Source organism: Malaclemys terrapin, chromosome 1 (genome assembly GCF_027887155.1).
Source record: "Malaclemys terrapin pileata isolate rMalTer1 chromosome 1, rMalTer1.hap1, whole genome shotgun sequence".
Lineage (NCBI taxonomy): Eukaryota > Metazoa > Chordata > Testudines > Emydidae > Malaclemys > Malaclemys terrapin.
In genome coordinates this window covers 23,784,983-23,810,046 of record NC_071505.1, presented here as the reverse complement: position 1 = coordinate 23,810,046, position 25,064 = coordinate 23,784,983, and the positions used below count along the sequence as shown (strand labels likewise).

Sequence of the window (25,064 nt, the reverse complement as noted above, 5' to 3'; positions counted from 1 at the left end):
TTTATTTATTGCTACCGAGTCAATTGACCCAGCCATTGACCTCACCTGTGTAGGATTTTCACATCCTCCGAACCTTTGTAGTGCTTTCTCACCTTCTTCCCTCTGTTTTCTTTTTTTATGTATTTGCTAAATAGACTCCAACACAACAGGTCCTGAAGCATATTGCACTTTTCATACTTTGCAAGCCCTCAACTTTGACAAGTTTTTTTCCATTTCCCACACCTCTTTTCCATGCTTTGATTTCAGAGACACAGTGCCAAATTGTCCGCTACCCAGGAACTACCTGCACAGGGGAGAGGAAGCTCCTGGAGGTTCACCTTGTGAAGATTTTGTCCTATTGTTCCTATTTATGTTTTTTTCCCCCTGCACTTGCATTCTGAGTGAGCAGGGGATGAGACCCACCCATAGGATAGTTGCTGAATAGTGTGGAGGTCGGGTTCACTACACTTGCTCATGATAGCACAGTTCACTTGCCTCAGCCTTGCTCATGACAGCACAGCTGAGCTCCCAGCAGCTACTCAAGAAACATGACATGTAAAGTAAAGGTTATTCTGAACATGAAGGGATAACTTGCTTGAAATATTATTGTCTGGGTCAGAAATATTTTCTACCAGAAAATCCCTGCATATCTCCAGGGGGATGATAGCAGAGAGTAGCCATCTCCTGCTCACATGTCCCTTGCCTTTCCCCTTTTCATGCATGGAGTCCACGTCCTATGGGGACAGGGGTTGGGACTGACTTTGGCAGGATTGGCAGAAAGAGGGGCAGGCTGGCAGGGTAAGTCTCCTTGTTGTCTTCATCATCCAGAATATTAAACACATTGTAGTACAGCTGTTAGGGAGGTTTAATAACCTCAGAATCAGCAGCTGTCTGACTATAAAAAAGATGAGTCTATATCATCTAAGATTGCAGTTAAAATGCAACCAATTAAATGCAACCCCAATGGATCACCATTTTCCCTCCAATGATTTATGGGTTGATGGGTACTGGTAGTGCTGTTGGAAAGTACATTTAATTTTGTATAGTTAAAATTATTTCTGCTTCACTGCTCTACAGCCAAAATGCTTCTGAAATAAATGTAGTCAAACTTTACTAATTCTGGGTCACTGAGAACGAAAATGATGCTTAAAATTGTTGATTGGCTCTAGTTTTCAAGATATGCTATTGGGTCAGTATATATGACCCTTGACTTGGGAATGACGGAAGATAAGTGAGTTATAAAGGAAGAGATGTCAATTTAAACCAGAAATGACTAAAATACATCTTTGACTGGATCTATGAATAAATCTATGACTGGGTTTGGACAGTACTTGCTTTTTAGGCAAAGCAATGAATGATGCAATCTGAAGCTGGTATTGCATCATACATTATATTAATTGCATCATGTTATTCCTAGAAGTCATGAATGATGCAATCATAACGAAGCTTACATCACTCTGCTGAACAAATTGCCCTATATCAGGTCTAGAAATCATACAGTGTTGTGCTCTCTTATTTGTCAGTGTTTGATTTTGCAAAGGGACACATTTCTGTTTAGCCAAAGTGAGCAGAGATGCCTCGTACTTGTGTGAACAGTGCAGATAACTTCTGCTATGTTTGTGGTGAAGTGACTTTTGCATCACAAAAGTGCAGTATAACTACTATGGTTAAGAAAGCCTATCACCTTTATTTTGGCTGCAAAATTGGAGATCAGGACAAGCGGTGGGCCCCACAGATATGCTGCAACACTTGTGCAACAAATCTTCGCCAGTGGTTAAACAGGAAAAGGAAATCTATGCCTTTTGCAGTGCCAATGATTTGGAGAGAGCCAACAGCTCATACCAGCAATTGTTACTTCTGCATGGTGCCTCCAGTTGGGAAAGGTGTGTCAAAGAAGAAAAACTGGACTGTGCATTATTCAAACATTCCATCAGCTATATGCCCAGTACCCCACGGAGAAGGACTGCCGGTTCCTGATGCACCAGAATCATTCTCACTTGAGTCAGACGAGGAAGAGGATGAAACTTCTGTTCCTGAACCATCAATGTCACAGGACCCACATTTTCTCCCATCCTCCTCCTCTGAACCACACCTCATAACACAAGGTGAACTGAATGACCTTGTCAGGGATTTGGAACTATCCAAGAGTAAGGCAGAGCTGTTGGGCTCCAGACTACAGCAGTGGAATCTTCTGGCGGGTGATGTTAGGGTTTCCATGTTCCGTGACCGTCAAAAGGATCTTGTCCCATTCTTCTTCATGGAAGGTGATCTTGTAGCCTGTAACAACATCGATGGTGTGATGGCAGCCCTCAACATCGTTCACGATCCAGATGAGTGGAGACTGTTCATTGATTCATCAAAGACGAGTCTTAAAGCTGTTTTATTGCATAATGGCAATGTTTTGCCATCAATTCCAGTTGGTCATGCAGTCCATATAAAGGAAACCTATGAAAACATGAAACAACTTTTGAGGTGCATAAACTATGACCAACATCAGTGGCAGCTTTGTGGCGATTTGAAGATTGTTGCTCTCTTGCTTGGTCTGCAGACTGGATACACAAAGTACTGCTGTTTTCTCTGCGAACGGGATAGTCGTGCAAGAGATTCCCACTACATCAAGAAAGATTGGGCACTCCGACAGTCATTGGAGCCTGGGAGGAAAAGTGTTCAGCATCCACCACTTGTTGAATCAAGGAAGATTTTGTTACCACCCTTACACATCAAGCTGGGTCTGATGAAGAACTTTGTCAAGGCCATTGACAAAACACAAGCAGCTTTCAAGTACCTCAGTGGAAAATTTCCAAGGTTAAGTGAAGCTAAGATAAAGGAAGGTGTCTTTGTTGGTCCTCAGATTCGTGAACTTCTTCGAGATGATGCATTTGACCATGCACTGCGTGGCAAGGAAAAGACGGCATGGAAAGCCTTCCAGTTAGTGGCAATAAATTTTCTCAGAAACAACAAGGCAGACAATTACAGGTTGTTGGTGGAAAACCTCCTCAAGGCATACAAAAGCCTTGGTTGCAATATGTCACAAAAGATACATTTTTTGCATTCTCATCTAGATTTTTTTCCACCGAACTGCGGAGCAGTGAGCGACGAGCACGGCAAGCGATTTCACCAGGACATTGCAACAATAGAGAAACGCTATCAGGGCAAATGGAGCCCATCAATGCTTGCAGACTATTGCTGGACAGTGACAAGAGATGCTCCATTTAATGAATACAAGAGACAAGCCAAGAAGCGCCGAGTAGACACTGAATAGGACTAAACTATGTACATAATAGTTTTTTGCCTTTTGTTTCATAATAAATTGTATTTATATAACCCTTTTGCTGATTTTTAAAGTGTTACATAAACAGGAAGGTGAAATATTATCATGTAAAGCAACCATAAACACATGAAAAGACCTAGGTTTACAATTTATGATTAAAACTCTACTAACTACACAATATACATAGACATAAAATGTAAAAACTTAAATATCTTAGAAACAGTAGCCAATCAGTTGTTTTAATTGTCATATTTGAATTCAGCACATCAAAATACATAATAAATAGCACATTTTATCTCTGAAGCAGACGACTTCTCAAAAATTGTAGACCAGTGTAATTCAAAGAAGCATCATATGCCTCCCTTTGTTTTGGTTTATTTTTGAGTCTCCCCTTCTATCTTTTCTCCATTCTTTTCTGTTGTCCCCTCTCTCAAAATCTAGGCATCTGTAATTAATTTAATTTTTTGCTTCAATTATATTCCCTAGTAAGCTATCCTTTGTGTTTATTACCTTTTGCAGAAGATGGTTACACTCACATTCTTTATTTAGATTGATTTCTCTAATTTATTAGATTTTGTTTCTAAGATTTCAAATTCTGCAGATATAATATTCCAGAAAGAGGATTACTGTGCTGGGATGGGCTTCATCTATCAAATACTGGGAAGATCATCTTTGTACATCATATGGCTAATGTGATAAGGAGAGCTTTAAACTAGATCTTATGGGGCCTGGCCAATGCACATCTAGCTTCAAGTAAGGAAGTCAAGGGGAAGGGGCTAAATTCTTGAGAAGGGACCAGAAATCACAATGCATTAAAGAGGCAAGAAGTAAAGTAACAGGGCAGTCTGCAAAACATCTTTGATGCCTGCATACCAATGCAAGGGAACAAGCAGGATGAACTGGAAGTCATGGTATAGGAAGAAAATTATGACTTAATTTGCATTGCAGAGACTTGGTGGGACAACTCCCATGACTGGAGTAGCAGCATTGAGGGATATAGCTTGTTCCAGAAGGACAGATATGAGGAAAAAAAGAGGAGGCATTCTGCTGTACATCAAGAATGTATACACTTGCTCCAAGAGGAAGTAAGCAGAGACCTATTGAGAGTCTCTGGTGAGGCTAAAAAAGGAAAAGAATAGTAGTGATGTTATGGATAAGGGGGTCTATTATAGCCACCAAATCAAAACAAGGAAGTGGATGAGGCAGGTAACAAGATTAGCTAATACACATGAGCTAGTATTAATGGAGATTTTTCACTTCCCTGATAGCTTTTGGAAGACTATTACAGAAAAACATATTATGTCCAAGTTCTTAGCATGTAGAAGGGACAACTTTCTAATTCAGAAAGTTTTGGAAACAGTTAGGGGGGTTATCCATTTTGGAATTGGTGTTGACCAATAGGGATGAATTAGTTGTGAATGTGAATGTGGTTGGGACTTGGGAGGAAGTAATCATGATGTGATAGAATTAAAGATCCTGAGGAAAGGAAGACACAAAAACAGCAAAACAAGGACATTGGACTTCAGATTTAAACCAACTCAGAGAAATAGTAGGTAAGGTCCCATGGAAAGACCAATTAGGAAGAAAAAGAGTTGAAGAAGGCTGGCAGTTCCTCAAAGATGTAATACAGTATTAGAGGCTCAACACCAAACTATTCCTATGCAGAAGAAAGATAAGAAGAGCCACAGGAGGCCAGCGGTGGCTCCAGGTACTAGCTCTCCAAGCGCATGCCCGGGGCGGCAAGCCGCGGGGGGTGTGTGCCCTGCCAGTCCCTGCGAGGGCAGCAGTCAGGCATCCTTCAGTGGCATGCCTGCGGGAGGTCTGCCGGCCCTGCGGATTTGGCGGCAATTCGGCGGCAGGTACGCGGGACCGGGGACCTCCTGCAGGCATGCCGCCGAACAGGAGCGTCGCCAGCTTTTCTGCCGTCCTAGGCAGTGGAAGGTCCCGCCCTGAAATGCTGCCCCCCACAGAGGCGGCGGAAGGTCCCGCCCCGAAATGCTGCCCCCCACAGAGGCGGCGAAGGTCCCGCCACTGAAATACCGCCGCCGTCGCCGCCCCCCAAATTGTAGTGCCCTAGGCGACCGCCTAGGTCACCTAATGGGTTGCGCTGACCCTGCTGCCGAATCTGCGGGACCAGGGACCTCCCGCAGGCAAGCTGCCGAAGGCAGCCTCCCTGCCGTGCTTGGGGTGGCAAAAAAGCTAGAGCGGCCCCTGCAGGAGGCCAATATGGCTGCACAGTAGGACAATGGAACAGACGGCTTAGGGAGGTCATGAACGCTTCTTCACTGGAAGTTTTCATAAGAAGGATGTATAGTCATCTGTCCTGGATGGTTTAGCCACAACAAATCCTGATCTTGGCAGGGGGTTAGACTAGATGACCCTTGTGGTCCCCTCTAACCTTCTAATACATTGGAGTTATTTAGCCCTTACTCCTCAGGATTCCGAGTTTGAATGTATGCTGATAGACTTCCAAATTATTCAGGACTTACCCAGACTAAGTTGAACCAGCAAACCTGTTGAGATCTGCCCATCATTAAGGTTATGTGATGTCAGCCAATGAAGAGCAGAAAATACAAATTTGGATTAGACACGGCACTTTGGGCTTGTCTACACTAGGAAGCTGTACCACTGTTAATACACTGGTACTCTTAAAAGGGGGTACAACCCCACTAGTGTGGACACATCTTTATTGGTATAAAGGTGCTTTATATTGGCATAGCTATTCCTGTATGGGAAGGGGAATAACTATACCAGTGTAAGTCACTGTTATACCAGTATAACTGCATCCACCCAGGGAATTTTACTTGTATAAATATAATGATAAAAATCTCACTCCGATATGTCACAGTTATACTGGTAAAATTTTTAAGTGTAGAGCAGGCCTTAATCCCTAACATGGTCAATTTTATCTTAACATATTCTTCACAATGGTATATCCAGCCTTAACTTCTCCTTTCTTGACTTGGTTCGTGTGGCGAATGACACAGTTATGTATATTATTTTTTAAAAGTATTATATGAATCTCAATTTATCTTTGCTATTATCCTGCCTTACTGCTGGGAGTTAAACCCAAGGAGGTTGTTAAAGGGGAAGCAAAGAGGAAAATGAAACTCTGACAGATAAAGCTATTTAAGGGAACGATGCGAGGAGCTATTAATTGGTAAATGCCCCTGCCTGGCTTCCAGCAGGCTGGCATGGTTTACTCTTCTCAAGACTGAAAGCCTAGGACCAAAGGGAATCCTGAACCATAAAGATGCTGGCATAGGGAAGAAGTGGGCGCTAAGTGGGCTGTCAATAGCAGCAACTACAGATAAGTTGCTGGCAGATAGAGAGACATGAGTCCTGCAGCAAGGAGGTTGACTCCCACAACCGAGAGATGTGAATAAACTGTCCTTAGTTGAGCTCTGAATACAGTGGTTAAGCTTAGGTAAAGATATGTGTGTACAGGACTCTTTGTATGCAGTGTTGTAGCTGTGTTGATCTCGGGATATTAGAGAGACAAGATGGGTGAGGTAATATCTTTTATTGGACCAACTTCTGTTGGTGAGAGAGACAAGCTTTTGAGCTTCCTGAGGAAGAGCTCTGTGTAAACTCAAAAGCTTGTTTTTCTCACCAACAGAAGTTGGTCCAATAAAAGACATTACCTCGCCCATCTTGTCTCTCTATAGGATTCTTTGTTGTTTAAACCCGTTTTCCTAGATGCTATGTTCTTTTTGGCAAATAAATGCTACTTTGTTTTGAAGAAACTGTTTTTGAGTCACTTTAATCAGCTGGTCATTTGTCCCCAGAGGTAAAAGGTTTACAGATGCCAAACCCAGTTGAGCCTGCTAGGTTAACATGGTTGGTGGTGGTGGAATGCAGCCCAGAGATCTGGTCTAGCATGATTCCACCCAGAGAGGTCCCCAAAGGAGTGCACTTGCAAAGGACAAAAAGGGGTTTAAGGCATGGCCTGCCCGGTATCCATGACAGTTGGCTTTGTATAACAACTATATAAATTAGACAAGTTTTTAAATTTATTTTAGAAAAGAAATTAGTATTTTTTCATGGAACAAATAATTAGTATGTTTTCATGGAACATTATAAAATATTTCCCAATGAGACTGAAAAGAGCCATGAACTGGCTTACTGTCCTTACTTGTTTAAAATGGATATAGTAGTATTCACTCATAAGGTCTATTTTATACTTGTGATATTATTCTATTCAAATGATGCATATAATTTTACTGGTCAGATCTTTGGCTAAATATAGGAAATTACCTGCAATGATACTTCTCTAAAGGCACCATCCTTCATGGTTCTGTAATCTCGGTCATATGCCCTAAACTATATGACTTCCAGCATTGACTGTAAAGGAAGAGCTCTACTGCTTTCCTCACCATTAGTTACATGCTGGCTAATATCATATATCCTGGTTATGACTTTTTATTAAGTACAATAAACGATGATAATACAGCAATAAAGGAACAAATGAAAAGACAAGTAAAAAAATTAAAATCTAAGATTCCAAAGTCAATGTTAACTCACACCTACATTATATACTCTATATATAGTTAGTCAGTGGTTCTCATTGATTGGGCAGTGCTGGCTGTGTCTAGGTTCCTAGTGGAAGGGGAGTTGTTGGGTGCTCTGTGTTTCCATAGCTCCTCTTCAGGCAAGCTCACAATGCCTGGGGCTTTGTGGCCTATGCATACTCCAGGACCAAATCGAATCTTAAAAACTGTATGTGACACATGGACCATAACAAAATTTTGTATTAGCATGGTCAGACCCCAGTACTCTTTAAAGACAGAAAGTTAGACTTGTTGCGGTTACATGGGATGCAAGTGAGGGCAGAATTTCATTCAGAACTGCTTTCAGAGTAGCAGCTGTGTTAGTCTGTATCCGCAAAAAGAACAGGAAAGTATTCAGAACTGCAACATTACAACAATCCATTCTCTTTCTAGTATAGCACTATTTTTCCATTTCCCATCTTTATGATTAAATATTGGAGCAACAAGGCAGCATTTGTTAGATATTTTAAGGAAAAGTTTGTGTTCTTGGTCTAACTGTACTGTCATGGTTGCCTTTCCGCACACTTTTTTGTGCAATGAATTGTTATGTATTAACATGCAAGTGCAGATGAATTTATACCTACTCTTCAGATAAACTCTTCACTACAACAGCTGGACAGGCCAAAAGCACAAATCTTGAGCCACTTATTTTGTAATGTGGAATTTCCTAAATTAACTTTGCAATTTTGTCACACTCGGTGCACTGATGTGGTTTTTATTATTATTTATATTATAACAACATCTAGAAGCTCCAACTGAGTTTCGAGCTCCATTGTACTAGGTGCTATACAAACAACTAGTGAAAGTTAGTTCCTGACAAAAAGATATTATAATTTAAGTGGATGAAACAACGCGGGGTGAGACAGAAATGAAGTGACTTTCTCAAGGTCATAAGCACACAGTGGAAGAGCCAGGATTAAAACCCAGGTCTTTTGATACCCAATCCATTGTCCAATATAGTAGATCACCGTGTCTTTGTATTTGGACCTCAGAAATAAATAATTATCCTGCTATTATTTTTATTAAGAAAGCAACAAACTCTTCATTCCTTGGAGTTTCTAAGATGTCTAGAAATGAATGAAAGAATATGGAGAAAATTGCAAAACAAAGCAATCAAAAATGACATATCCAATCCACAAATAAATTACCTAGACCTACTGCCTATTTAATGTAATTTATTCAGCTCTTGTTAGGCCATTTAACAATATAAAAGCGTTTGTCCTTCGCTAGACAAGTATTATAGGAGTTCTATCTGATCTTGTCACAAAATATAACTGTTTCTTACATGCAGTGCGCAAAATCCTCTGAAAAAATATATATATTTCTTAGAATTTATGTTATGGAGCTGTTTCAAAAGAGTTAAATTACTCACCCTCATCCTTCCATTTCTTATCGCTGGCCCATCTTCTGCTAACCTCAGCACATACAAATCCATTTTGTATTCTCTTCCTCCTCGAATACTAAATCCAAACCCTTTGGCTCCCTTCTCCATGTCAACAGTGAAATAATCAAAATCCTGTATAGACACAGAGAGTAAAAACAAATTAACTATGTGAATGGATTTGTGCACATTAAGGAAAAAAACACAACCAAACCCTTTGAACATATGTTTGAATGTGGAATTACCCAATATTCTTGTACAAAGAATATATTTTTACATAGGCAACAGGTGTGTACATATTTACATGGAGACAGCATGTGTGCCTGCTTTGAAAATATGGCCCTAGAAGTGAACTCTATAGAGGGTTGACCTAGGAATGTGGTGTTTGCTGAGGACTTCTGGAAACATGTGCCTCCTGATTTAATAAACTTTCTGCCATCTGCTTTTTCCCCCCTTATGCAAGGAAAAGGGGAGATTTTTTAACCCAAATTTGCACCAGATCCTTCAACCTTGACACCCATTAGTAAATACCACTCATGAGAACATTCCCATTCAAATCAACAAACTACTAACATAAGGCTTACTTCTGGGAATAAGCATTGCAAGATTGGGCTCTGTGTAAAAAGAGACAGCTGGCTAATTTGTATATAGATTGTTTCTGCTGGCATAGATTATTTCACATCAAGTCATAACACACACAAGATTGATCTTCTGAAAAAGGAGAAGCTTCCTTTTCAGACACAAAGACATAGAGATATTTGTAATTTTTCTGATTATAAATAAGGTATGTCTTCTACAGTGGCAGAAAGATGATAATTTATGTAGAAGTCCCATCTGAACTGGATACAGCCACAGTTTATTGATTTAGAGCTGGATTGTGCCTTTAAAGCACAGCCCGTGGTAAAAGACTATTTATGCTGCTGGTATACAGTGGTTTGAGAAGAATAATGTTCTGGAGAATGCATTTTCTCATCATTATTTGAACTCCCCAAAATATAAAAAATAGTCTACCTGCAGCTGTAACAACAGTATTATAAATAGTGTTATTTTAGTGTAAAAATAACAGCACTTTACAAGCATTAATGAAGTTGGAATTAATTTCTTCTGCAAAAAAATATAAATCATAATACAAACGTTCAGGTCAATTTAAAGACCCTGCTTTCAGAGCTGTGATTATTTCACTTTGTACCTGGGGCTGCCTGTAATCTGACAGAGGATATTGCCTGGTGTCAGGAGAATGTTGTCTGTAATCTATTAAAGGTGGCTGCCTGTAGTCCAGAGGTGGTGGCTGCTGGTAATCCACTACTGGAGGATGCCTGTAGTCTAATGGAGGCTGTCTATAGTCCGCTGAAGGCTGCCTGTAGTCAGTAAATGGAGGTTGTCGGATGTCGGGTTTCACATCCTGTCTTGCTTTTACTTCTGACCTATAACTGAGTAAGTTAGAATGATTATTTTAGTTATTTAAAATTTCAGAAATCTGCACAACGCTAAAAGAATTTGCAGAAAGGCATTAAATGCAATACTGAGAGATAAAAAGCAACTGAACAGCTGTAAAATTGTGTCGAACTGGACTTCACTGAGAGGCAGATGGTGCATTTGAGATGAGCTTTCCAAGGCAAAAATTGAGATATCTTAAATTAGAGCTTACTTTTGAAAATTTGGCCCTAAGTGACTTGTCCAAGGCAGTACAGTATAATTTCCCCATAGACCACAGTGGGATCAGAATTGGGCCCTAAATGGCAGTAACAGGAACAGAACCCAGGAGTCCTGACTCCCATGTACCTTGTGTAATCCAAAGACGAAATTTCACAGAAGAAAATATAATACAAAGCAAAAGACTGAATTTGTTTATTGTTTTCCAGAACTTAGAGTGCAGTAGACTAAATAAGGATTTAAAATATTGAAGAGATTCAGAGGTTTACAGCCTCTATATTTTACTAATGTAAAAGCTATTTTTTTTTGGTGAGCTCTCAAATTCAGAAACGGACATTTTCTTTGTACCAGCCATTATCTGACTAATAGAAAGAAATCATTGATATAGTATCCATTAATATAGTGTACACTAAGTGCTCTGATTCACTGCAAGATCTTATGGTAGTCATTCCTAGTAAGCCATTCTAGGATTTAAATACAGATCTAGAATATGATGCACATTTATGAAGGAAGGAAACCGAATTTGGTTAATAAGGATTTAATACTTTATAAATATTGTTTTAATTGCTAACTAGTTGAAAGAAGATGCTAACAATCTTTTTTGTCTGATGTGTATTTCAGGCTCTGCTCTAATAAAGCTTCAGCATACCTAGTAATAACACTCATACCATGAAAAGGGAATCTGTACTAGGTTTTCAAGGAAAATGGTTAGTTATGCAAATGAATGTATTCAACATGTGGAATTAATCTGAGCATTGTTTTCTGTCTTTGTTCATTTTTCCCTGGAAATAACTTGCATAATGTGTTAGATGGCTTTGTCTTAGGCTACAACATAGACACTTCATTGATACAGTACATTTCTGTAAACTAGCCATTCCTAGCTACATTTCCAACCAAACAGAGATAAGCGGGGAAATGATATGAAACTTGAATTATTTTCATAGAGATTGCAAACATAGACCTGACACATTTACTATTAAAACTTGTACAAAGTATTCATAATGGGATCTGCTTTTTTATATCAAAGCTTCTTATCTTCTTTACTTCTTTAGTATATTGATTCCATGTAACAAGGACATAGAGAATCTAGGCTTATTGTAATATTGAGTCTGTTTAATATAAGCAAAGTAAATTTATTGCTTGTAATTTAAAAATATTAAATATGACTTAGGATTTTGACTGACTGATACAGAACAACTTTTTTTCTGGTGAATAACTATATAAACAAATTATAACATATTAAAAATGGGTAAAATACTACCCAATGTCAGCTAATAATAGAATTATTTCTGAAACACTGGACAGCTTAACACAAGTTCACACTATACTGGCATATCAGTATCCCAGAAGATGATGCTATACACAAGTTATAACAATAATATTTTTTGTTGAATATGTAAATAGGTGTGTTAATGCATATACCTTACTGGACATTCAGTAACATAGTGGCCAGATCATCCTTTAAGAACTTAAAAAAATTAATATAGTTTATATGTCACAAACTAAGGTCCCAATCCTGCAAACATTTATTACCGAGCATTGTGCTGGTCAATGGGACTTCTGATGGGGCTTGAAAAGAATTTTTAGGATTGGGTTCTACAGTTACTTTAGCAGAAGCATGTATCTTTCTGGAGCTGGCACTGTCAGGCAGGTGTCTAATGAAATGTAAGGAAAAGGAACCTGAAAAACTGTGTAAGTCAGTGTGTGACTGGCGAGTGCAATTGCTGCTTACTCGAGGTTTTTGCAGGACTGGCAGGTCGCTCAAACAGTACGGTATGGAGCACCACTCTGGCTGCATGGTTGCAATGCCACTGAATGTAGGGGTATCGGGGCCAAAATTTACGGAGTGCTCTTGCGATCTGGCACATGGGGTGTCTGTTCCTGTGTGGTGGAGCACAGGGGAGTCTGCTGAGAACTCAACCCTTGGCAGCATCGTCTCATGCACTGTGTGGATAAAAGAGAGGAAAGACTCCCTGGCTGAGGGAGACCCAATGTCCTTGCTGTGCGGGAGATGACTGGGGACCAGAATTTAAAATCCGTCCCCACTCCCAAGTAATATCTATATGGTGATACCGGTAGAAATGGAGGAGAAAGGCATTTTGGATAAATAAATATGAGGGCTGTCAATTGATCACAGGTAACCCAAGTGATTAACTCAAAACAAATTAACTAGATTAAAAAAATTAATCGTGATTAATTGTAGTTTTAATCACACTGTTAAACAATAATAGAATACCAATTTAAATGTATTATAAATATTTTTGACTGTTTTTCTATATTTTCAAATATATTGATTTCAATTACAACACAGATTACAAAGTGTACAGTGCTCACTTTATATTATTATTTTTTATTATAAATATTTGCACTGTAAAAAAGATAAATAAAAGAAATAGTATTTTTCAATTCACCTCATACAAGAACCTCTTTAGTGAAAGTGCAATTTACAAATGTTGATTTTTTTTGTTACATAACTTCACTCATAAACAAAACAATGTAAAACTTTAGCATCTACAAGTCCACTCAGTCCTACTTGTTCAGCCAATCGTTAAGACAAACAAGTTTGTTTATATTTACAGGAGATACTGCTGCCTGCTTCTTATTTACAATGTCACCTTAAAGTGAGAACAGGTGTTCACATGGCATTTTTGAAGCCGGTGTTGCAAGATATTTACGTGCCAAGTATGCTAAACATTTGTATGCCCCTTCATACTTTGCCACCATTCCAGAGGACATGATTCCATGCTTCTGTCATCAGTATGGAAGTAGGACTGAGTGGACTTGTAGGCTCTAAAGTTTTACATTGCTTTATTTTTCAGTGCAGTTATGTAAAAAAAAATCTACATTTGTAAGTTGCACTTTCACAATAAAGAGATTGAACTAAAGTACTTGTATGAGGTGAATTGAAAAATACTATTTATATTTGTAATAAAAAATAATAATATAAAATGAGCACTGTACACTTCGTATTCTGTGCTGCAACTGAAATCAATATATTTGAAAATGTAGAAAACATCTAAAAATCTTTAAATAAATGGTATTCTATTGTTGTTTAACAGTGCAATTAAAACCGCCATTAATCACATTTTTTTTAATCTCGTGATTAATCGCGATTAATTTTTTAAATTGTTTGACAGCTCTATAAATATGATTTGTGTATTAAGCATAGGTGACTGACAGGGCATAGCACCTGATCTACAATAAAATGCAGAAACTCCGGCACTGGCATTTATTGTTTATGGGCCATGGTCTGGCTGAGGTACATTACTCGGTCAAGTTTAGCATAAAGACTGACAGTGTAATCAGTTTTATCTGACAAGCCAAAAAATTAATCCAGTGACAAAATAATGTTGACAGAAAATCACATAATGTAAGAACTATTGTATTATTCCACAACCTAAATCTATTTCAAATACATTCTGATCATAATGTAGCTGGTCACAACACTCTAGATTTCCTCCTAACCCACTAAGTAATACACTGTATCATTTCATTCAAACTATGTCGTATACACAAAAAATCATACATGTATTGAGAGCTAAACTAGAGAAATCAGCTGGGGAAAAATCCGTTTGCTGTAGATAAAATCCATTGTTGAACTGAAAAATATTGTATTGACAACAGTGCTTTACGACGCAGAAGACATGGAGGTGGGTGTGAGGGTTAAAAAGAAGGCCATTTCACCAAGAGCATACTAGATATAAATGTGTTTCGTAAATGTCAGGAACATAAAAATGAAGTTTATTAACAATGAAGTTATGAGCAAGAGATACTAGAATATGCTTTAGTTCTCTGGCAAAAAATATCACGCCAGTAAATAGTTCTGAGAATCTGAAGTTTGAACACAGCGCTCCTTGTTTCGGGAAAGTTTTGCTCCTTGTGTAGACTGACGTCTCTCACACATGTAGGTGAATGATACTTTTCAGTTTAATCGAACACACAATTTATGTTTTATAAATGTTGCCCCTCGAATGTTGGCAACAGGTAACATGATATGTCACAGTAGTTAGAAACAGAGAGAAGGTCGATTGGATCAGGTCTCACACTGTACCGAAAGGAAGCAGAACGTGGAGCAGCTGCTCTTACCTGTTTTCATGTCCTTGTAACTGGAGCGGTTGTGGCGGTGGTGGCTGTACTACGGGACTGTGGTGTGCTACAGGGCTCTGCTGAGCCATGGGGCTGTGTTGCTGTGCCATGGGGCTCTGTTTCTCTGAGCTTGGTGCTGAAGCTGGACTGTTCAGCTCTGCATAATGGGAAACTGGAGATTAAAGAGCTGTCACAGTGTGGCATTTAATAAAGGGCAAAGGTAGACAATAATCATTTTTGTAACACTCTACCTCCAATTATTTATGTTTTGTTGCTTTTATTATAATTATTATCATAATTAGATTTTAAGACATCTGAACCTACTGGACTTCATTTGATCTCCTCTGAGATCTATAATCTTGGTCACTTTTACAACTCAGGCTGACAAATCTGTTATTTAAAACTCAACTGAACTGGGCAAAGAGCTGCTGTGGTTCATAGTTTCTTTGAAAAGCCTATAACTACTGATCTTTGGAAACTTTTCATTTTGGGAGACTGAAGAATCTTACTGCTTTCATTACAGTTATGGGATGACAAACTGTTGCAACAAGATTTAAAATGCTTTTGTTTGCTCCTGCTGCTTTTGAAGTCAAATGGAGGTTTGAGCTGTCAGGTAGGGTCATGGACAGTGGAGCCAACCTTTATAAATACATATTAACCAGTTATTATTATCATTTATATCACAGTAGCATGCAAAATAGCCTAAGAGCTCTACAACTGTACACTGTAGAAACCCAGTCCCTTCCCCAAACACCCAACATCTAAAAAGAGGAAGGGTAGGGAAAGGCATACAACATACAGATGAAGTGCTAGACTGTAGATTCGCCACAAACAAGGGAGACTAATCTGCCTTCAGGTTTCCCCTTGCTTTGGGTTGAGGGAAGAAGCAATACCCTGCACTAGGCTTAGTGATACAGATTATTTCCCCCAATGTCTGGGATGTACATTTATGTGTGTGTGGGACGGGAGGGAGAGAGGGAGTGCCTGGGCTCTGCTCACAAGCACAAGAGGGGATAGAGCAGCTCTGCAGAAGCTACTTATTCCTAGATGCTACTACACACAGTGTGCATAGCTGGTGTAGGGACATGAGGGGCTGCAGCTGGACAAGTGGGGCCACGATCTGTCTCAAACTGATCAGCGAAAAAACCAGCACATGTTTAAAAAGGGTTGGGGTGTGTGTGTGTATATATATATATATATATATATCTCCACACACACCCATACACACACACATGTACTTCTAGACTCATATATATATATATATATATGTACATATACACACACACAAACTGTCCTCAACAGCTGTCTATCAAGCCATTGTTAGTTCCTTTTATAAGATAAAGTGGCATTACTATTAACTAGTTAATTTGATCTAGAGCTTTTTTGTTAATTTAACAATTTACTATTGACTATTTATTCAACTTTCCATAACAATTGACTATTTTATACCTATGACTATTTTCAAAGTTTGATTCTTTTAGCATACTTTTTTTTTAAATGTTTGTCTAATTTAGGACAAATTGTCAAAAATACCTCTAAATTTGCATTCAAAAAGTTTGAGGCTGAAGGCACAAACAGCACTGGTGTGTGTACATTGCATATTTACATGTCTACAAGCACAGTTTGCATGTACAAGTGTGATTTGTGCTTCACAATTTCAGAGGCTGGTTTGAAAATATGATCCCTCATGCCTATGCTAGACACTTATAAACACCAGTCAAATCATACATTAATACTACTGCATAGCATTTCTATAGCACTTTTCACCTGAGTGCACTTCACAAAGCTATTAGATACTATTACCCCTTTTTATTAATGGGGAAACTGACATTTGAGGTTAGGTAAGTGCCTAGTGTCAGTGAGTCAGTAGCAGAACTAGGAATAAAATCCAAGCCTCATGTTACCTGTGCTGTAACCTCTAGAACAGAGGTTGTCAAACTATGGCCCATGGGCAATGTCCTGCCCGACGCTTGAGCTCCTGACTGGGGAGGCTAGCCCCCAGCCCCTCCCCTGCTGCCTCTCCTCCCCTGCAGCCTCAACTCGCCGAGCTGCCAGCGCTCTAGGCGGCAGGCTCCTGCCGTGCAGCGCAACAGCGTGGCTGGCTCCAGCTAGGCGGCGCGGCTGCCAGTCCTGCTGCTCTGAGCGGCATGGTAAGGGGGCGGGGAGCAGGGGGGTTGGATAAGGGGCAGGGAGTCCCAGGGGGCAGTCAGGGAGGAGGGGGTGGTTGGATGGGGTGAAGGTTTGGGGGGGCGGTCAGGGGATGGGGAATGGGGGGGTTGGATAGACGTGGGAGTCCCGGGAGGCTTGTCAGGGGGCAGGGCTGTGGATAGGGGTCAGGGCAGTCAGGGGACAGGGAGCAGGGAGGGGTTGGATAGGGGGGTGAGGTTCTGGGAGGGGCAGTCATGGGGTGGATGGGGATGGGGGCCAGGCTGTTTGGGGAGGCTCAGCCTTCCCTACCCAGCCCTCCATACAGTTTTGGAACCCCAATGTGGCCCTCGGGCCAAAAAGTTTGCCCACCGCTGCTCTAGAACAATCTCTTCTCACCAGCCGCTCCAGAGTCTGCCCATGTTGCAGCACTCAACATTTCATATGTGCTTCTGCTTTTTCTTTTCTATGTAAATTAATCAGTGTCACCAGGGGTGGACCTATTTGCTAGTATACATTTCTGTTAGCTAAATGCCTGTACAAGGTTGCTTTCAATGGCATAGCATGGATTATGCACTATATAACCCATGCCTGAAGAGGTTTACAAAACAGATCTCTGGGTAATGTATGCCACTAACTTTAAATCTCTTTCTGAACAAAAGAAAGAGTCTGAACAAATTTGAACTGGACGTATGGATATAATTGCTATTTGGAACGGGTGAATGCTTTAAGGAGTATCTGCTAAGAAGAGCTGACCTGTGCTCTTCCTGTACATTTAGGTGTTTCTTCACACTGAATTAATTTACTGACATAGGGGCAGCATTATCCAGGGCCAGTGTCTGCCAATTTCCGCTGTATACCAGCAGAAGAGCATTATACTCAGTATGAGTTAAGCTGATAGCACTGACAGAGCTGAAGGTCATCTAAAAAGCACACAGATCAGCAAGTGATCTCATTGGTTTCTGTATTTGACATTCCTATCCACACTAGTATTCTGCTACTGGGACTTAAAGTCACAGTTTCATTAATGCAATGGAATTCATATACTAGCACTGCAGCTCTTTCAACTTAAATTACATGAAGCTCACATCAAAGAAACTCCACTGATTGGTTTGCAGGGTGATGCCCACAATAATGAGTCTGTTACCTTGTCTGCATCTGACAAACTGAGCCCTTTGGAGCTTGGTTCTCCCCTACCTTGCATAGTCACTTATATCTGTGCAAAACAGTATCAAATCAAATTTCTCCCTTCGCTCCAGAAGTGGCATTTTACATCCATTTTTGCAGTCACTCACTACAGGTATAAATGAATACACAAGATGACAGTTTGTGAGTCACTCATTTCCCACTGGCTAAGGACTTGATTTTGTTCTCTTACACTTGTGAAAATAAGGAGTAACTCAATTGAAGTCAGTGGAAATCAATAATATAAAAAGGAGTGAGCTCAAAATCAGGCCTTTTAGTGAGTATTTTACATCCATGTCAGAAGGCAGTTCTTCCACAAGTCTATAGCACACACACTGCAGTACTCCCTATGCCATCAGGTTTCTTTAGGTTCTTTGAAACATACATCCACAATTAGATTGTTTTCAAGAATTCAGATAATATTCTAGCTAGTTCTAGGGTTGCAGCTGTAACCTTTTTGTACAGCACATGCAAGCTTCAAAACAAAAACTCTTCAAACTAACTGGAGGTAACATAACTTTCTTCCCGGGCTTTAAGGCTTAATTACTTACCCTCCTGAGGAATGATGCGAAGTGTTACACTAAGACCTGCATCTTTAATTAGCTTCACAATATCTGCATGAGGCATGTTAATAATAGACTGGCCATTCACAGCTAAGATCCGGTCTCCGACTTTTAGTTTCGTACAGCGATCAGCAGGACTTCCATCAATTATCCTCCCTATTTTATGGGGTACAGCTAGATAGGGAAAAATATTTATAGTTAACAAATGTTACAGTAGGCGGTGGTATCCACAGACAAACAGATGGCCACATTTTCAAGAATTTCCCAGGTAAATAAATAAAAAAAAAAAACAAATAGGTGCACAGAGCCAGTTATTATTTGTATTGCTATTGTGTCTATAGGTCCCAGTGAGGGTTCAGTACCCCCTTTGGTAGGTGCTGTACAGACATGAAGTACAAAGACAGTCCTGCCTCAGAGTGCTTACAAACTTGGCAGATGATAAGATGCTACAAGCGGGCAAAACAAACAGATGTGGGGAATGGCAGAAGAATGCAACAGTGAAAGTTTAAATTTTGCACAATAAATAGTAATCACACCTGGCCACAGACCTCTCAATGTACAGAATTTCTTTCATTTTTAGATTTTATTATAAAAGTACAACCTAGAGATTATTTCCTTTATATTCATATTTTTTAATATGGAAAATAATTTGAATAGATGCATTCAACATACTGTTCTCGCCCCCTCCTTATATACACTCAAAGACAAAATGCAAATCATACCAGGGATTTATTGCAGTTTGCATATTCACATGTCAGGGTGAATGTACTCTTACAGGTTTCAGAGTAGCAGCTGTGTTAGTCTGTATCCGCAAAAAGAACAGGAGTACTTGTGGCACCTTAGAGACTAACAAATTTATTAGAGCATAAGCTTTCGTGGACTACAGCCCACTTCTTCGGATGCATATAGAATGGAACATGGCACATGTATGTGCAATATGCATATACACATATGTAAAGTCTAGTCATTTTCAGCTCAAACTTGTTTCTCTCTTTGCTACCTTCCCCTTCATTCTCTAATTCTTTCTGTGTTCCATCTCATTCTCCCCCTCATATTTTCTTGTCCTGTGTCTTTTCCCTATTTCCCAGTGTTCTTCCAAGCTCTTTCTCCACCCATCTTTTCTTGCTATGCAATCTCTGCTCCTTATCTCAGATCACTTTGCTTATTCACTAGATCTCTTGTCTACAGCTATCCCTTTCTTTTCTTGTCCCTCAGCCCACACTCACCAATCTCACTTCTTTCTCCCTTTCCGTTACACGCACACACTCATTCCAATGTAACTTAATTATCTAACCTGTTCCCATCCCTATGCTGAGTGTCTCCCAGACACCCCATACCTACATCTTAGCACCCTTAGCACAGAATTCCTAGGTCTCACCACCTTCCTCCCTCTTCAGCAAAGGTGGCTGTTGGAAAGCTCCCCTTTTCAAGACCATCTGCATGGTGTGTGAGCCCTTTGGGTTTTGTCCTCCTGCCTACTTGCTGCTTGCTCACCTTTCAGCTATATCATGAGTGGATGTGACTTCCAGGCCTGCTGAGGAGGCCAGCAAAGACTTGGAACACAGAAATGATGATCCATGGACATGGCACAAAAGCAATGAAACCCACTCTCGTTGTTACAGGGTTTGCATTTTGTGGGGGAATAATTTGTTGCCCCTAGAAATCAGGTTCACTCTGCAGTTCCAAATCCCACCTATCCTTTCCAACATGCAAAAGGACTCCTTAACTGGGCTGTAACCCATAATTTTCCCTTTTTCTTTATTCCAGAGATGTACCTGAAACAGTTTGGTAAAGAGCTACTCAGTAGTGTTGTGTTATTCATATGCAAAGGGCAGGTAACTATTGATAACAAGCATCTCTACATCTCTGGACAGCTGGATTTCTATTCAAAATCTGGGTGGCTAAGGAACTATCTGTTTCTTATACTACACTTATATGACACTCACTACCAGGTATCTGAGCACCTTACACGCTTTTATCCTTACAACACCACTGTAAAGTAGGGAAATACTGTTAGCCCCATTTTACACATGGGGAACTGAGGCAGAAAGGCTAAGTGATTTATCCAGGGTCATACAGGAAGTCTGTGGTGGAGGAATAACTTGAACCTATGGCTTCCCAAGTTCGTGGCCTAACCACTGGACCATCCTTCCTCTCACCAAAGAGTAAGACAGCCAGTAGTTACTCAGGAGAACTAAGTGGTTTATTATTAACGGTTCCAGGTTTAGGAATAAACTGGCAGGATTTCTTTTCCGGAACCCAAATTTTAAAAGTAGGGTTAAACACAAAATCTGCTCCTGATTTTTTAAAAAGATGTCCTTTGACGGCCAGTCACAATTCACAATCTTATCTGAGTCATTTGCTGATTACACTGCACCACCAACCGATCAGAAGGTTTAAATATTTTCAATGCTGGCTAATCTAGTCTGCTAATAAAAGGCCTCCTACTGGCCACTGAACATCAGCCAGCACCACAGCAATAAAGGAGCGGCATGAATTCCTACGGCCAATTCTCAATAGCTGCCCCAGTCTCCAAAACATCAAAAGAGAGCTACCATTGTCAACAATGTAGTTTGAAGTTTAGCGTCAAATCTGAATGGAGCAACCTGTATGGAAGAGGTCATTAGTGGTGCATATGAGCACTATAATTATCTGGTCTTTTAGAGAAATTATCTGCTTTGATTTAAAACCTAATAACTCCTGAAAATGACACTTGCAAAATAAAAAGAACAGGAGTACTTGTGGCACCTTAGAGACTAACAAATTTATTAGAGCATAAGCTTTCGTGGGCTACAGCCCACTTCTTCGGATGCATATAGAGTGGAACATACATTGAGGATATATATATATATATATATATATATACATACACACACACACATACAGAGAGCATGAACAGGTGGGAGTTGTCTTACCAACTCTGAGAGGCCAATTAAGTAAGAGAAAAAAAACTTTTGAAGTGATAATCAAGATAGCCCAGTACAGACAGTTTGATAAGAAGTGTGAGAATACTTACAAGGGGAGATACAAACATTGAATCTAATGGCTCAGCCATTCCCAGTCCTTAGTCAATCCTGAGTTGATTGTATCTAGTTTGCATATCAATTCCAGCTCAGCAGTCTCTCGTTGGAGTCTGTTTTTGAAGTTTTTCTGTTGTAAGATAGCCACCTGCAGGTCTGTCATTGAATGGCCAGACAGGTTAAAGTGTTCTCCCACTGGTTTTTGAGTATTATGATTTCTGATGTCAGATTTGTGTCCATTAATTCTTTTGTGTAGAGACTGTCCGGTTTGGCTAATGTACATAGCAGAGGGGCACAGCTCTCTAACACCACATTCTACAGGCCATTATCCTCTGATCCCACTGAGGATTACCTAAAGAAACTACACCATCTGCTAAAAAAACTCCCTGACAAAGCACAGGAACAAATCTGTACAGACACATGCCTAGAACCCCGACCAGGGGTATTTTATTTGCTACCCAAGATCCATAAACCTGGAAATCCTGGATTCCCCATCATCTCAGGCATTGGCACCCTAACATCAGGCTTGTCTGGTTATGTGGACTCTCTCCTCAGACCCTACGCTACCAGCACTCCCAGCTATCTTCGAGACACCACTGACTTCCTGAGGAAACTACAGTCCATCGGTGATCTTCCAGAAAACACCATCCTGGCCACTATGGACGGTAGAAGCCCTCTACACCAATATTCCACACAAAGATGGACTACAAGCCATCAGGAACAGTATCCCTGATAATGTCACAGCTAACCTGGTGGCTGAACATTGTGACTTTGTCCTCACCAACAACTATTTCACATTTGGGGACAATATATACCTTCAAGTCAGCGGCACTGCTATGGGTACCAGCATGGCCCCAAAGTATGCCAACATGCCTCTGCCATGTACATTGGCCAAACCGGACAGTCTCTACGCAAAAGAATTAATGGACACAAATCTGACATCAGGAATCATAATACTCAAAAACCAGTGGGAGAACACTTTAACCTGTCTGGCCATTCAATGACAGACCTGCGGGTGGCTATCTTACAACAGAAAAACTTCAAAAACAGACTCCAACGAGAGACTGCTGAGCTGGAATTGATATGCAAACTAGATACAATCAACTCAGGATTGACTAAGGACTGGGAATGGCTGAGCCATTAGATTCAATGTTTGTATCTCCCCTTGTAAGTATTCTCACACTTCTTATCAAACTGTCTGTACTGGGCTATCTTGATTATCACTTCAAAATTTTTTTTCTCCTACTTAATTGGCCTCTCAGAGTTGGTAAGACAACTCCCACCTGTTCATGCTCTCTGTATGTGTATATATATCTCCTCAATATATGTTCCACTCTATATGCATCCGAAGAAGTGGGCTGTAGCTCACGAAAGCTTATGCTCTAATAAATTTGTTAGTCTCTAAGGTGCCACAAGTATTCCTGTTCTTTTTGCGGATACAGACTAACACGGCTGCTACTCTGAAACTTGCAAAATAAAAAGTTTTAAAACTTGGAAACAAACCAAACCACAGAATTTACTATTCGTTATGTGCCTTGTTTTTTAACTCAAATTTAACCAACAATGATTCCTAAAATTGAGATTGTCTATTTATTATTGGGCTCCCTAAACTACTTTTTAAAGAACTGGACTAGATTACAAAATTAATGAAGCTATGTTTATTTATATCAGCTAAGGATCTGGCTCATTATTTGGATGTTAGTTCTATAATATAAAAAGACTGGGACAGAAGAACAATTGCTTTATTGTTGTTTTCTTTACTAAAATCTATATTTTTTTATCCTAGCAACTCAAGAGAACTGTACAGAGAAAAAGATACATTTACAAACATTTTTACAAATATCTTATCATTCACTGCTAGTATAAAATGAATCGTTAACAGATATGTTCAGAATAAAAGTGTCCACAAAGTTTTAACAAAGTTAAAATTCCCTTTCCTTTTATAAAGGTTCGCCGAGGTGACTGTACAAACTCACCTTGCACATCGCTTATGCAATCACAATTCACAAACCCCCAATACAACTTTTGTTTCTATTATTGAAGAAAACACTATTCATGCCATTCGAGCCCTTTCTGAAATGCAGCAAATCATTAATTTTCTGAACTGAAGATACAGGTAACTACTCTGAAACTCAATCCACAGTCAGACTGCATGCTTCTTTAACATTATGCTTCAATCAAGAATACAAATTTAGCTATAGCTTTAGTAATACTGACACAATTAGAAGAAGAAGGCTAACGGCATATTGGGCTGCATTAGTAGGAGCATTTCCAGCAGATCGTGGGAAGTGATTATTCCCCTCTATTCAGCAGTGGTGAGGCCACTCCAAATCTGGAGTATTGCATCCAGTTTTGGGCCCCCCGCAATAGAAAGGATGTGGACAAATTGGAGAGAGTCCAGCGGAGGGCAACAAAAATTATTAGAGGGTTGGGGCACTTATGAGGAGAGGCTGAGGGAACTGGGCTTAGTTAGTCTACAGAAGAGAAGAGTGAGGGGGGATTTGATAGCAGCCTTCAACTACTTGAAGGGGGGTTCCAACGAGGATGGAGCTAGACTGTTCTCAGTGGTGGCAGATTACAGAACAAGAAGCAATGGTCTCAAGTTGCAGTCTGGGAGGTCTAGGAAACACTATTTCACTAGGAGGGTGGTGAAGCACTGGAATGGGTTACCTAAGGAGGTAGGGGCATCTCCATCCTTAGAGGTTTTTTAAGGCCTGGCTTGACAAAGCCCTGGCTGGGATGATTTAGTTGGGGTTGGTCCTGCTCTGAGCAGGTAGTTGGACTAGATGACCTCCTGACGTCTCTTCCAACCCTAACCATCTATGATTCTATGATTTTTATGAACTTGGGTACTTGCAGAATGCACCGTTGCTTGGGAAATAAGTACCCATAGGGTGGCACTTTGTTTGAAACCTTTCTTTACATTAAAATCTAATGAATTATGAGTAACCACATTTTGTACAAAAATACAGAGTTTATTCTGCCACTGTTGCAGTTGCATAACTTCCACATGCGTATACTGATGGAAGACTAGATACCCAAAAGGAATAAAACAGCAAATTGACAGTGAAATAATTTACATTTATAAAGTACCTTGTCATCAAATCACTTCATAAACTATATACTACATCTACAATAATAATTTAACCCATGACTGAAATGCGGCCACCTCTGGCCTGGAATGCCACAGCTGTATCACATTACTAGAGCAGTAGTAGTACACAACAGATC

General features: G+C 40.0%; 1 protein-coding gene across 9 annotated transcripts in view; it reads right to left on the bottom strand.

Moving 5' to 3' along the window:
- Nucleotides 1-25,064, bottom strand: part of MAGI2 (membrane associated guanylate kinase, WW and PDZ domain containing 2) — a 1,104,792-nt gene that overhangs the window by 34,023 nt on the left and 1,045,705 nt on the right. For all 9 annotated transcript variants that reach the window (XM_054017487.1, XM_054017504.1, XM_054017538.1 and 6 more), the window contains 4 exons: nt 18,802-18,987; nt 14,921-15,077; nt 10,371-10,611; nt 9,173-9,316 (listed from right to left, as the gene is read on the bottom strand). In XM_054017487.1, the coding sequence (XP_053873462.1) occupies nt 9,173-9,316; nt 10,371-10,611; nt 14,921-15,077; nt 18,802-18,987 (728 nt within the window). The remainder of the gene's footprint in view (nt 1-9,172; nt 9,317-10,370; nt 10,612-14,920; nt 15,078-18,801; nt 18,988-25,064) is intronic.